General features: G+C 39.2%; 1 protein-coding gene across 4 annotated transcripts in view; it reads right to left on the reverse strand.

Annotated features, from left to right (window-relative positions):
- Opa1 (OPA1 mitochondrial dynamin like GTPase) overlaps window positions 1-13,191 on the reverse strand; it is a 79,569-nt gene that overhangs the window by 60,456 nt on the left and 5,922 nt on the right. Inside the window, exons 2-7 of one of the 4 annotated variants that reach the window (XM_052740589.1) lie at window positions 12,540-12,858; window positions 11,819-11,915; window positions 10,464-10,571; window positions 9,950-10,003; window positions 9,062-9,129; window positions 1,733-1,843 (exon numbers count right to left, since the gene is read on the reverse strand). In XM_052740589.1, coding sequence (XP_052596549.1) covers window positions 1,733-1,843; window positions 9,062-9,129; window positions 9,950-10,003; window positions 10,464-10,571; window positions 11,819-11,915; window positions 12,540-12,858 — 757 coding nt within the window. The remainder of the gene's footprint in view (window positions 1-1,732; window positions 1,844-9,061; window positions 9,130-9,949; window positions 10,004-10,463; window positions 10,572-11,818; window positions 11,916-12,539; window positions 12,859-13,191) is intronic. The other 3 variants (XM_052740590.1, XM_052740591.1, XM_052740592.1) reach the window with 3 other exon arrangements.

Consider the following 13,191-nt stretch of genomic DNA (forward strand, 5'->3'; position numbering starts at 1 on the left):
TTTCCTTCTAGTAAGTCCTCGTGGCTGTTCTGAAATAGTCAAATACGGATCTGAGAATCTCTGGAAAATTCTATCTGCACACATTCCTAGGAGGAAAACAACCAATACCTATGGCCTCTGGTGATCTCTTTGCTCAGAAGATACAGCCAAAAATTTTACTTCTAACAAAATACTAAAAAACGAAGACCTAGGTTCTTCAAGAACAGAGAATAAATATTTAAAGGAATTAAAAGTGCCTGTGGTTTATTTAGGCCTCCTGCTAACCTCAAATGTCTGGAATGATAGTTGCAGGAACACAGATTTGGCCATGATGGTGAAGAGCTGACGGCATCTCTGTCCTAACCATAGTGGAGCAGAGGAAGAAAGAATGGAACCGGGCTTTCAGGACGGCACCAACGGGGCCAGTATGGGCTGGCATCAAGTATTTTTAATGTGCCATTAACGTTCCCACAACTAACTACACAGTGGGCAGGACCAAGCCCTGGCTGGGGTCCCACTAAGTGTTCCTGTATAGACAAAGCAGACAGAAGGCCAGCTCTGTCACTCTAGTCACAAACCCCAAAGAGAGGAACAAAGGGGTTGAGTAAACAACCAGTCAATAGAACAGGAATGATATCCTGAAGTCTGAAGACTTGTAAAGCAGGCATGTCTGCTATTGCAGAAGATCAACCGGTACATCCCCGGGAAGGTCAGGATTAGCAGCATGCTGGTATAATGTTAAACTGCATCTTAGGTCTTGAGATGGCAGACAGAAGGGTCGCATTTCAATCCTATCATTATGAAAAGAGACCAGATTGTGCTTGGCACTCTATTGATATTTCTAACGTTCCAGAACACACAAACTCCTCCCACTTCTTTTCTGTAACCAACCTAAGGGATGGACAGCTCAGTGACAGCATCTGACTTCTTAGAGTATCTAAATGATATAGTCACAACACAAGGAATTAGAGGATGGTTAAATAAGTCCTTCCTCAAGATATCTACTTTAACCACAAAGATGAAATAACTTGTTTTCTTCTTCTACTTATTTTATCCATCCATTGAAAACTGAACAATAGTTAGTTGTTGGTTGCACAGCCATGGGATTGAGAAAAGCCAGGAAGTGACACTGAGTGAACTATGATGGACACTCTCAAACATTAACCACCACCAAGATTAGCCAGTAGAAGCATTGCATCGAGTGTGTATCTGTAATATCCCTTGATTTAGATGTAAGAGCAAACAAGAATCTAACTAGATATGACTGACTCTTTTCCTGGGTAAGGTTTGTACATAGCTTTAAAACTGATCTACACACTGAATTAGTTTAAGATCTGCATATAAATGCATAATCATTACACTTCCTTCATTGTACAGAACCCAGAGACTGACCCTCTGGGGCTTTGACCTCATAGTTAAAAGCATGTTTTTCAGAACTTCATGACAGCTTCAAAAGCCAAGTATCTGAGTGATTCAACTGGATCACATAAACAATAGTTCAGTTTCATCCTAAATACAAATCCATGGATGCTCAGGGATAACCTAATCCTCCGAACCTAACTTCCTGTACTTGAGCTTATGTTTTGGGCTTTGTCTATACTATCCACTTTAGGGGGTATGATGTATCTTTTGAATTGAATTTGTTAAAGATAATTTCCCATGATGGAGCCCATCAACAGATTAAGGCGACATGATCTTGGCAGAAATGGCTGATTAGTGCGATGCATCAGTAGCCCCCATAACCATCCATCACCTTGCGCTTCTGGTGGGCATAGCTCGTGCTATACTGGCCAGCGGCTCTGCGGGCTTCCTCTTCGTGCTCTTGAATTTGCTGTTGTAAGAGAATGAGCTCACCAAGCAGACCCTGCCATGAGTTTACAATGAGGAGAAGAGGAAAATTGGGGAGGAGAACAATGTTAAACCAAAGGGTACAACAGAAGAATAGATGCAAGACAGGGAGGGATGGAGAGCTTAAACCACAAATGGAAACTCATGCACCCACAGTGCCATCCCACAAATGGGCTCTGCACTGCACTTCCATCTCCCTCAGGAAAAATAAAATAGCATGGTTTACAGAGTGAAGGTGAGCGTGCAGAGACTGCTGACTTAATGGCCGGCCAGACAATGGCAACACACAGGGGAACTAGACTAACGGGCATGCCCAAGGAAGGCAGCATGGCAGCTCCCTGGACTCCTTGGTAAAACTCGTTATAAAATTGCCAATGTATACTAACTAATGTATGCTGCTGACTTGAAACATTACATAACCAGTTTGACTGCATTTTCACTTTTTATGAGCTGTTTTGACATAAAATAGAATAGCCTCTGAGAAAGTAACTGAGTACATATCAATTACTAAAACAAAACAAAACAAAACAAAAAAACATAATTAAGATACAGAGACAATACAGTTATTATGAAAACTGACAAATAAAAGCTAGCTGGACCGTATTACTTTTTTTCCCCCCCAACACTGATTCTACTCAACCATTAAAGGTTAAGCTGGTACACTGTGAGTATATGTGTTCACACGTGGTACAATGGCACAATACTAAAACACACGTGACCTTCTGCCTACTGAGCTAAGGGGTCCCTTTATGTTGTAAACTGCTGGCCTATGAGCTAGCCAACTTTGAGGTAAGTGAAGAAAAGACAACTGAGAATCAACAGTGACATTAGACTGATGTTTTCTCAGTCAGAAAAACTAAATGGTGACATTCCAACAAACAATCAATTTGGACAGTGTAGTGTGTTCAAAAACAAGGGGCTCTGACTTACCAAGTCAAAACTAAAGGGAGCAAAGCTAGTAATCACTAAACCAGCCTAAACCAGTACTTTAGCTTTAGATTTCAAAAAATAATTGTCAAAAATACTGATTTGTAGTATTAGAAAGTCTCTTAAAATAAAAAGGCTGGCTGACAGTACTTTCAAATTTTAGTTTGTAGAAAGCTTAATTTACCCTACATAGCCACGATATTAGGTAACCATAAAAAGAGTTCCTAAAAATAATACAGGCATAGGGGTAGGGGTGGGGCTGCATTACAGTAAAACGTTTTAAGTTATAGAAAAACGGGTAGAAAATTTGGGGATTTTTGTTTCATTTTTGTTTTGATACTATGATTACTGTTAGTATGAGACAATGAACGAGACTGATTTACGGCAAATCACAGGATGAAAGCAGCTGACGAGAGAGATGTCAGCACTTGTTCCCGATTCAGTAGTGAAAAGGACTCATCGATGACCTATCTACTGACGCTCTCAAGACACATATATATATATGTATGTGTATATATATATGTATATGTAGATTTATGATCACTGACAAACTTATCAAAGTCACTGCCAACGATCTTAATTTTTCCCATCATTCTTATCATTCCATACGTCAAAGAACAGAAAGTCATTTAGCAGGGTTGTGCACTAGCACATTTATCTTGACCATCACGTCTTCTAATCACCCAGTATTCGGATGACACAAACAAGTGCTTAAAGAAGGCTTCCTGTGTTAGTCTGCAGGTGTGTCCAACACAACACCCATGGACCACGGGCAGCACAAACTTACTTAAAACACTGTGTGTGTTTGACTTTTTGTAAGTCAATTGTGCAGTTTTCAAGTGTGAATTTTGTAAATGACAACCAGTGTCACAGTGCCAAAAGGTTAGACATGCCTGGTGGAACACCTGTTAATATTTACACACCACTGATACTGACTTCTAAAAGGCCAAGTGATTTTGACTTAGCTTAACTACCCCACCCTGAGTCACTGCTTATATCTATACACAGCTATACAGTTAATTTGTAATATCTATTAGACTACCCGAAACCACTCTTTCTAGCGACACCTCACTTTCCTTCCAAGTCTGTTACTGAAGCACTGTTACTGAAGACTGGTGAAATTAACTGTTACCTCCTAAAAAAAAGTAGGAGAAAACAAGAATTAGACACAGAAAAAAACGGCTTACACTAAGCTATGCATCTTAAGCTCAGTTCCCCAACTTTGAGGACCAACTAATAGGCTGTGCAGCTGCCAGTCTTTGAGCATCACAACAGCCAAGAGACAGATGGACCAGACACACAGATGTACAAAACACACCTTTGCCAGCAACACTCTTCTGAGCATGAACTCTTTTCTCTCAAGGAATCATCATTTAAAAAATATTATATATAGATCACAGTGATGGTTACAAATCACAATAATTATGATTAACAATTACGGAAGATAACTTCTACAATTTACCTTCTGTAATTTATCAAAAAAAGAAAAGAACTCCCCTATTTTTTGGAGACAGATCTCACTATGTAACTCTGGCTGGCTGTGTAGACCAGGTGGTCTGGAACTAACAGAGATCCGCCTGCCTCTGCCTCCCAAGTGCTGGGATTAAAGGTGTGTCCCACCAATACTCTTTAACACTATTTTTGTTGTTGTTAATTTCACACTATAATTTTGTCTCATGTTTCAGGTACAACATTCACAATTGTAAAAAAATGACAGCATTAAATCAAGAAACTTGGTTATGGCTAGAGTTCTAAAAACCAACTGAAAATGCTAGCCTAAAATTTAATGAGTTTGGTGGAAAAGATTTTTAATAAATTTGGTCTATTATGCTAGGGTCTAAATACTAGCTCCCACAAATTCCTAGTGAAACCTAACCCTCATTGTGGTAGTAAGAGAACCAGGGCCGCAGCATGGTGATGAGGTCACAGGCCTCCAGGTCAAGTGTTCTTGTAAGACAGACGCCAGCAGCTGCCTAGCCCTGCCTGCCTTGTATACAGACAGTGCTCACCACACGTCACCCCAGCAGGCACCTTGCTCTTGTAGTTCAGCTCGAGGACTGTGAGAAATACACTTCTGTTGTTTGTGGCCTTTCTTTTATAAAGCTTGAACAGGTTAAGATAATTACCTCACTTGCTATGTTACCCAGACCGGTCTCAAAGGCCTGGCTTCCAGTGAGCCTCCTATCTCAGCCTCCTGAGTACCTGGGGTCATAGATATGCTCCACTCTGTTTATTTTAATGCCTAGCATCTTAACTAAGGCCTGACGTATCTGAGATGGGTTATCACCCAGGTAGAGCAAGAGTTGGCACATGTTGCTTGAGTGAGTCAAAACAGCTGATTTTTACCTATTAATCACCTGTAGTTTCTAGTTAAAGATAATTTAAAAACTCTTTAGAAGCTACCAGGTCAGTCCTACAAATCATTTTCCCACTTTCCACGATCTCCAGAAGACTTCATAACAAAACAAGGAGAAGAAAGTAATCCAATGTTAATGTACCATTAACACCTAACAGCTCACAGCATGTTGTCATTGTCCCCTCAACAGCTTTGTTTATTGACTTTTACTCCTCACACTCTTTCAAGGGGATCTCCTTTTCCAAGAGAGGAAATGAGGAACTCAGAAAAGCTAAGCCATTTGTAGAAGGTTACAGTCTAGAACAGGAAAAACGGGACCTGTGATTCCAAAGTCTGCATCAGTACCACCCAGAATAGTGCACAGCTATTTTCAAAGTGCCTTTGACCCATTACAGTCAACCTGCCTTGCCAAGAGCACAATGGCAGGTATACGCAGATTACTGCAGAGCAGAGTTGGCGGCTACAGTGGGCCGGCTGAGTAGCTGAGAGACATTATGGTCTGCAAACCTAAATAAACTATTTCATATCGGGACCCAAAACATAACATTGGCAGGCTGAGTAGCTGAGAGACATTATGGTCTGCAAACCCAAATAAACTATTTCACATGGGGACCCAAAACATAACATTTGCCATACTACGTTTTTGTTTAGTAAAAGAACTTTAGGCAATATTCCTAGTTTTTGTTTAGTAAAAGAACTTTAGGCAATATTCCTAAGCACTACTTTCCAAACTTTGAATAATTCTGCTATTTGTTTAGCTAAAAACAACTGGTTTCCTAATATATAACTGCTCCAGATATTTATGAATGCAAATTTGTTACTGGTTGTCAAAATGAAACGTCTCCCCACTTTGGGTTATTTAATTTGCTTCAATCAGAAACAGCATACTATTCATTTTACTACTTGGACATTTTCTATAAATAGTTTTAAGAGATAAAACAACTATCAGTAATTATGGGTATTTCCCTACTTCTGATCGCTCAGTTTCTGATCTACTAACTATACACGAGCTGTGGATTCTTGTCAAGAACTAGCTCATCTACACTTGCAGTTGTTAGCTGCGCAGGAAACAAGAATTCTTCAAACCTGTGGCTACTTTATGGTGCTGGCTTACAAATCTTGAGTCCACTCACTCACTAAAACAGGCTCACTTCTCCAGTCCCTAATTTGGCTTCTGGAAGTTTTAAGTTCTCCAGATCTCAAGGATTTTACCAAGTTCACATGAATATTTCCTCCAGTGAATAAAAATATAAAACTTTTTTCCAAATTTTAAACTTTTGATTAACACGACCATTTATTATAAAGTAGTATTACTATATGCCAATCATACCTCAATAAAGTAGTTCAAGCTGAAAGTCAATTTGCTACCCTTTTCAATGTTTATTAACGAAGACACATATCAGACCTTTTGATCAACACAGCGTAAACAGTGTCCCCAGTCTAAACAGAAGTTCAAGTAGAAGCAGATGATTGCTCAGGCTGAGCAGTCACATGGCTTCTATGCTTTCTGAAGATCTCCACTGTAATTCCCCAGACACAGACAAGTCTAGTGAGCTCAGGACAGGAAGCACAAGCCATCAGCTCATGGTGTTGTTCATTCTCAGGCCACATTACGTGATACCTGTGTTCCCTAACTCCCTTTACTTTCATCTGGCTCTGAGCGGTCCTAACTATTCCTCTACGGCCAAGACTTTTCCAGTCTGTCCTATCAGAAAGGACAGATCTTCATCTCCGTTCTAGCTGTAGAAATGTATTCCACTTACTACTTTGTTTGTTTGTTTTTTATTTTTTGTTTTTAGAGACAGGGTTTCTTCGTGTAGTTTTTGGTGCCTGTCCTGGATCTCACTCCGTAGACCAGGCTGGCCATTTACCTTGAACTCACAGAGATCCGCTTGGCTCTTCCTCCCTAGTGCTGGGATTAAAGGCGTGCGCTACCACATCTGGCTATATTAGCATGTACTACAATTTGATTTAACCTGAATTAAAAGCAGCATGGGTGCAATTCTATATTTAATACTCTATACTTAATATTTACAATAAACCACTGGAAAATTGATAAGCTTAAACAATTCAATAAATATTTTAAAATTATATGTGTATGTATGTATCTGCAAGTGGAAACGTACACATGCAAGTGCACTACCCAAGGACTCCAGAAGAGAGTGCCAGACCTCTTTCACTAGAGTTTCAGGTGGTTGCATGGGAAGTCCAGGAAGTGCCCTCAAACAGCTGAGTCATACCTCCAGCCCCCATTAATAAGCTTTAATTGGGGAAAGCAATTACCATAAATTAAGAAAAAATTTAAGGAAAGAGGCTACAAGGGGCATTTACTGTCAAAGAGGCAAGGGAGTACATTTTAAAAAAAAGCAACAGATTTATTTTCATGTCAATTGGATAAAACCAAATCTACAAGAATAATTAAAATCCCAAAGATACATTCTGTTGCTTCATCTACACTGTAGAGGTCAATTACAGATCATTCATTTATCATCATGCAGAGTTTAGGGGAGTCATCTGAGCTGAGTCTAAAATCAGTTCTCTATTTACTAACGCGATCCCACGCAGTGTCAGTGAGGAAGCAGACACCGACATACCCAATCGATTAGGCAAAGGCACTGCCATCGCCGCTCAAGGGTCTCCTGGCCACACCTGGAGCGAGGGTGACTTGATCTCTGCACCTTAAGTTTATTATTTCTTGGCCAAGGCTTCTCCTGGCTCAAAGTAGTCACATTTGATAAGCTATTTTCTTCCCTTCCTTCCTTCTTTCTTTCTTTCCTTCCTTTTTTCTTTTTTTTTGTTTTTTTGAGACAAGATTTCTCTGTGTAGTTTTGGTGCCTGTCCTGGATCTTGCTTTGTAGACCAGGTTGGTCTCGAACTCACAGAGATCCAACTTTAATCCCTGAGTGCTGGGATTAAAGGCGTGCGCCACAGCCGCCCGGCCAATAAGCTATTTTCTAATCCTACTGCTCAATGCGCAAACCATCAAGAGTGTTCCTTGATTAAAATTATGTGTGTTAAAAACAGGTCAAAATGAAAGCAAATACATATTCTATAGTATGTTTTACCTAAAAGGTGAAGGAAAATAAATCTTGGAAAAATATTTAAAATTTGGAATAGTGTAAAAAAAGTCCAAGTTGAAAGAAATGGAAATACAGAAATTATTTCTTCTTCCTGCTCAATAATCATAAAATTATTTCTTTCCCATGATGCTTTAAAATTCAGTATAAACTACATAGTGCATATTTAACTTAAAATGTTTATAGAATATTTTGCTTATAAATTTATTTATCGAGGCATTATTTTTATAAAACTTTACATGTAATTATTTCTTTTTCCAGTTCAAAAAGATGAAAGTAAAACCTAAGAATAAGATAGCGGGGCATGTGATTAGAAACGCAGAGTAACTCCTGTTAACGCCTGTTCTGTACCATTCATATGGATTTGTCTGAGAATGTACTAAAACTGATGTACTCTTAATGGACTCATCCATACACAACCATGTAGGTTCTCAATGTATAAGAACTGACTTATCTGCTAATAACTCACTTTCTATTCTCTCATATCTTTTCTCTAAGCTAACGTAAGTCTCCAGAAAAGGAAGTAGGTTCTGTGCATAAATCTGGTATGCCCTGCACATTCTCAGGCCTTGTGGAGATCTGTGAACATGTATGAATGAATATATGCTGGTCTGTGAAGTCCCAAGAAAGAGAAGACTGCTTAAACGTCTCCACCATCCTTTCCCACATGTATTTGCTAACAAACCTGGGATGGTTATTTCTCAGAGCATACCCAGAGGGGATGGGCGCCCCTGATTCTATTCCAGAGCTGCTGCAGCTATACCTGTAGTTTTCACTTAGTAAGCAGACAGTTTTTTATTTTCTAGTAATTTTAGCGTTTTCAAATCTTTGAAAGAGAAAGGAAAAGTCACGTTTTTCGGGCCTCCATACTTACCTTCCTATAATGCTTGTCACTTTCGGATCCATGATCTGTTGCTCGAAATGCTGTTTCTCCAGGTGACCCTTAAAGATAAACACGCGCTTCTTTAAATTCCCCGGTGATGTCACCAGCCCAAGCTAAATTCCAAATGACATCTAAGCAATTAAAGTCAGTGGGGTGGGGAGACAGGACACAGTGGCAGAGTGCTTGCCTGGTATGTATTGGATCCCCAGCTTTGTGAAATCCAACCCAATCAAAACAAACCCAGACAGGCCAGGTGTGTGCCTGCAGTCCCAGCACCTATGCTCAGGAGATGGAGCCTGGGCTCCACAGCGAGCATGGCTCAAAGGAAACCAAACAAGGTTCGAAGAATATGTTTTTATTTTTAAGAAAATGACTGGCAATTAATGACAAAAATTTTCAAAATCAATCCGTTTTTAAAATATAAATGAAAATTATAATAAAAATGAGACAATCTTTGGTAAGGACTTTTTTCTTTAAAAAACAAGGGAGTACTTACAATTTAGCCAAGTACCACTGCCATCAGACAACGTATATAATACAATCAAATTTAAATGTCACTATGACAGGGCAGATGAGACAAGCTAAAATTACTTTTCATTTCAATTATCAAAAATAATTTTTTTCAAGAAAACACTTCAGCTAAGCAAATTTTCTTTTAATAATTTTAAGTCATGTATTTAGCAATTTTAGTTTTGTCATAAATGTAATTCTTTTATTATTTCCACCAAAAGGATATAAGTTTGTCTAATATAGTTCTAGGTTTAAAGATCAGCATACATAAGCAGGATTATAAATTTGGTCTGCAATTTTATTCGTGACTAGTTTATTAGAAGCATGTAAAAGGCATGTTAAGGTCAGCAAAAATGTCTGGTTACACACCTAACAAGAGAAGTGGGCCAGAAGCTTCTATGACTTCACTAACCAATTTGTGACCTGTGAAAATCAGCAAAAGGGGAAATACAAATTTAATAAGAATAAGCAAAAATGTCTGAGATCTCAGACTTATATCATATTAGGGCAACACTTGGGCAACTACGTCAGGAGAACCCTCATAAACTGTATCTTATATGGCCTATAACAATTAGGTTTTGTCTAAAGGCACAATAGTGGCTCTAAGCAGTCATGAAAAGCAAATGCATAGGTGGTCTCATCTACTTGTCAAGAAGCACCATTTGTTTATTCACCGACTAAAAGCTAAGCACACATTTTCTTACAAATTTTCATTCGATTAGGCTAATGATTAAAAGTATTGTGCAAACTTTGTGTTTATCTTGTGTTAAAATGCTTTTGGGTTTACAATGTTTTAATTTAAAAGATGAGAACAAATATGACCATCCATGCCTTTTCCCTGAGGTTCCTAAGTCTTGACGTTAGGTGAAAAGTCCCTCCTTACCTGTGGTGAAGAAATCCTTCAGTAAGCTGAAGCTTTCAGCCAGCTTGTCCAGGTCGGGAGCTAACTTAGCAAGGTCTTCCGAACTGGGAAGGGCTTTTCTAATTTTCTCTGGAGAAGAGCAAAACAGGAGTCACCAACAGTCTCAAAGTAGGACAGAGCAAACAAATGAGGACTATAAGTGTGTCAACCTGTTTACACCTCACGCCAGTCCTACCAAACACTTCCTACTGTCAACTCTACTTACAGATGAAAATCTAGAGCACACAGCCAGGAAGTGAGGGGGCCAGGCAGGGTTCAAGACCCGGCAGCCCAGTTTAGAATCTAGATCCTCAGTCACTACACCGAGATACTGGCAAATACATTCTGTTGCACAGTACTAACATGAATTCTTTTTTAAAAAACGGAATTGTCCCTTTCCTAAAAATACCTCTGTTAACATGGTTACCTTTAAGAAGCACCATGATAAAGCACTTGTGCAGATTAATTCCACCTCCGTATGTCTTAAAAAGGGACTGAAGGAAATACTCCGAACTTTTTAAGCTCATCTTGAGTTACTTGCAATCAGCTATTGAACTTCACCCTTTTCTCACCTACTTGTTAAGGGAGGGGCGGGGGTTTCTAGGGCTGAAGCCACTTTGCATACTAACAGACTTTTAAGGAACTTGGCTGCAGAAAGTACAAATAACCAAGGTAGTCAACCAAAGAGAGGGGTTTTTGGTTAGGGTCCTAGTATGTATGATGCAGGCAATATTGCATAATACTGAAAATGGTGTTTAGAAAGGCTGCTGGCAACATGGAAATGCAGAGGATGTGCTAGGTAGCAAAACACAAAATACCAAGGTACATATCCCCATGACGGTACAATTTTTAAATAAGAAACCAAAATGTTAGCCACAGTCAACTAACAAGCAAAACCAGAAGAAAATATTCCATAAGAGTGGTGGCAGCCATGTTCAATGACAGACCGTTGGATACTTCAGTCTCATACTTTTTTCCCTCTGGGTTGGTGAAATGGTTGAGTGGGTAGAAGTACTCACTCCCAGGCCTGACAACCTGAGCTTGTCCCTGTTCCTATAGGATCCCTTTCAATTACAAAAAAACCCCAAAATGTCTTTTGACCTTTACATGCATGCCTTGGCATGCACATGTGTTTCTGTATGTGTGTACACACAACTGTAATGCATACTCACACACATAAATAAATGTAATCAAAATTAATTTCTTTTACAGATTATTACTTTCAGTATTTAAACTATCACATATTAAACTCAAAAGTTAAAACTATCAGTGCAACTACTTCTATCCCACCACCACCCCCCAATCCAAAAGCTATTTTTAATGTTGATGATACAAACCCAAATCAATATACTCATCAATTTCCCATATAAAGTCAGGCACAATCCACTTATAGTCACTAAGGTCTGGTATCATATCTTTCCACTCATCGAAGGTCTAAAAGACAAGAACATATGTCAATTAGATATTCTAAATGCCAATATAAAGAGAAAGCATGTTGATTAAAACAATTTACTAGGAAATGTATCACTTGCAGAACCTTTACGGCACGAATTTATGTGAGCCCAGGTCTTTTAAGAACAAATCTGTAGGTGAGTATGTAGAATGAAAGTAAGTACTCTTCTATCAAATGTGGGAAATGTAAAAACTCACAACATTCCTACTTCAAACAGGGCTCATGTTGGCATTAAGTAACACCATGAAGCAAGGAAGATGGATGGGGAGAGGTCACCTTGCCTCTGAACCCAGGGCTCTCAGAAAGAGTCCCGTGAACATGCCACTGACTTTCTCTCCTGTGCTACTAAGTGGCAATGTCCAGAACCAAACTTAAGTGTTCTTACTCCCAGACCAGGGCTCCATCTTCCAGATCATCGATAATTATAGTTAATATTTAAATGGGACCATTGAAACAACACAGGACATTGCAAATATGTACAGTTAATGTTTCAACAGCTAATCATATTTTACTCACTAAAGAAAAAATGACAATTTCTTTCTACCATGCTATACACATTTACGGTACTTGGAATAATTAGATCTGTAGTAAGAAAGTCAACTCACTTTTTTGGCTGTATAGCCACCTCCAACAGCAGATCCCAGTATGATATATCGAAGTTTTAAGAGCCTTGCAGCTAACCTTGCTGGCCAAAAGTTCCTGCGGGGCTGGTAGCCATATTTAATCGGAGACAGTTTTAATTTATGTAAAGAAAGGTTAGTCAGAGAAGAGAACTGCTGAAATGATGTCCTTAATTGGGGTCTTTGAAGCTTTAGGGCGGGATGATGTGAACGATAAATACTTCGTGAAACCAGATGTAGTTTTTGGACTGGGAAGTTTCTTTGTATGCCAGAGCTGTGTTTCACTAGTGATTGGCAGACTTCACTGAAAAAACAAAAAGGATGGGAAAACATCAGAGAAGGTGACAATGCCTAGGAACCGAAAGAGAAGAACACACATGCATACTGACCCTCCATGCCCCATCACATGATAGTTTACACTTGCTGTGTGCCAGCTCATTCAATCCTGTTGAAAACCCTGCCATGAAAATAATTACACTAGCTCCATTCCACAGACGAGGAAAAATGTGGGACAAAGAAATAAACACCACTGCCCAAGAAGACACTGACCGAGGAATAAAGGTGGAATGTAAGTCCAGGCATAGGGACTCCTGACTCTACATGTTAATTTACTATATGTGGGCTGTAATATTACTCG

This window comes from Peromyscus californicus, unplaced genomic scaffold (assembly GCF_007827085.1).
Source record: "Peromyscus californicus insignis strain IS unplaced genomic scaffold, ASM782708v3 Scaffold_16__1_contigs__length_79575227, whole genome shotgun sequence".
Taxonomy (NCBI): domain Eukaryota; kingdom Metazoa; phylum Chordata; class Mammalia; order Rodentia; family Cricetidae; genus Peromyscus; species Peromyscus californicus.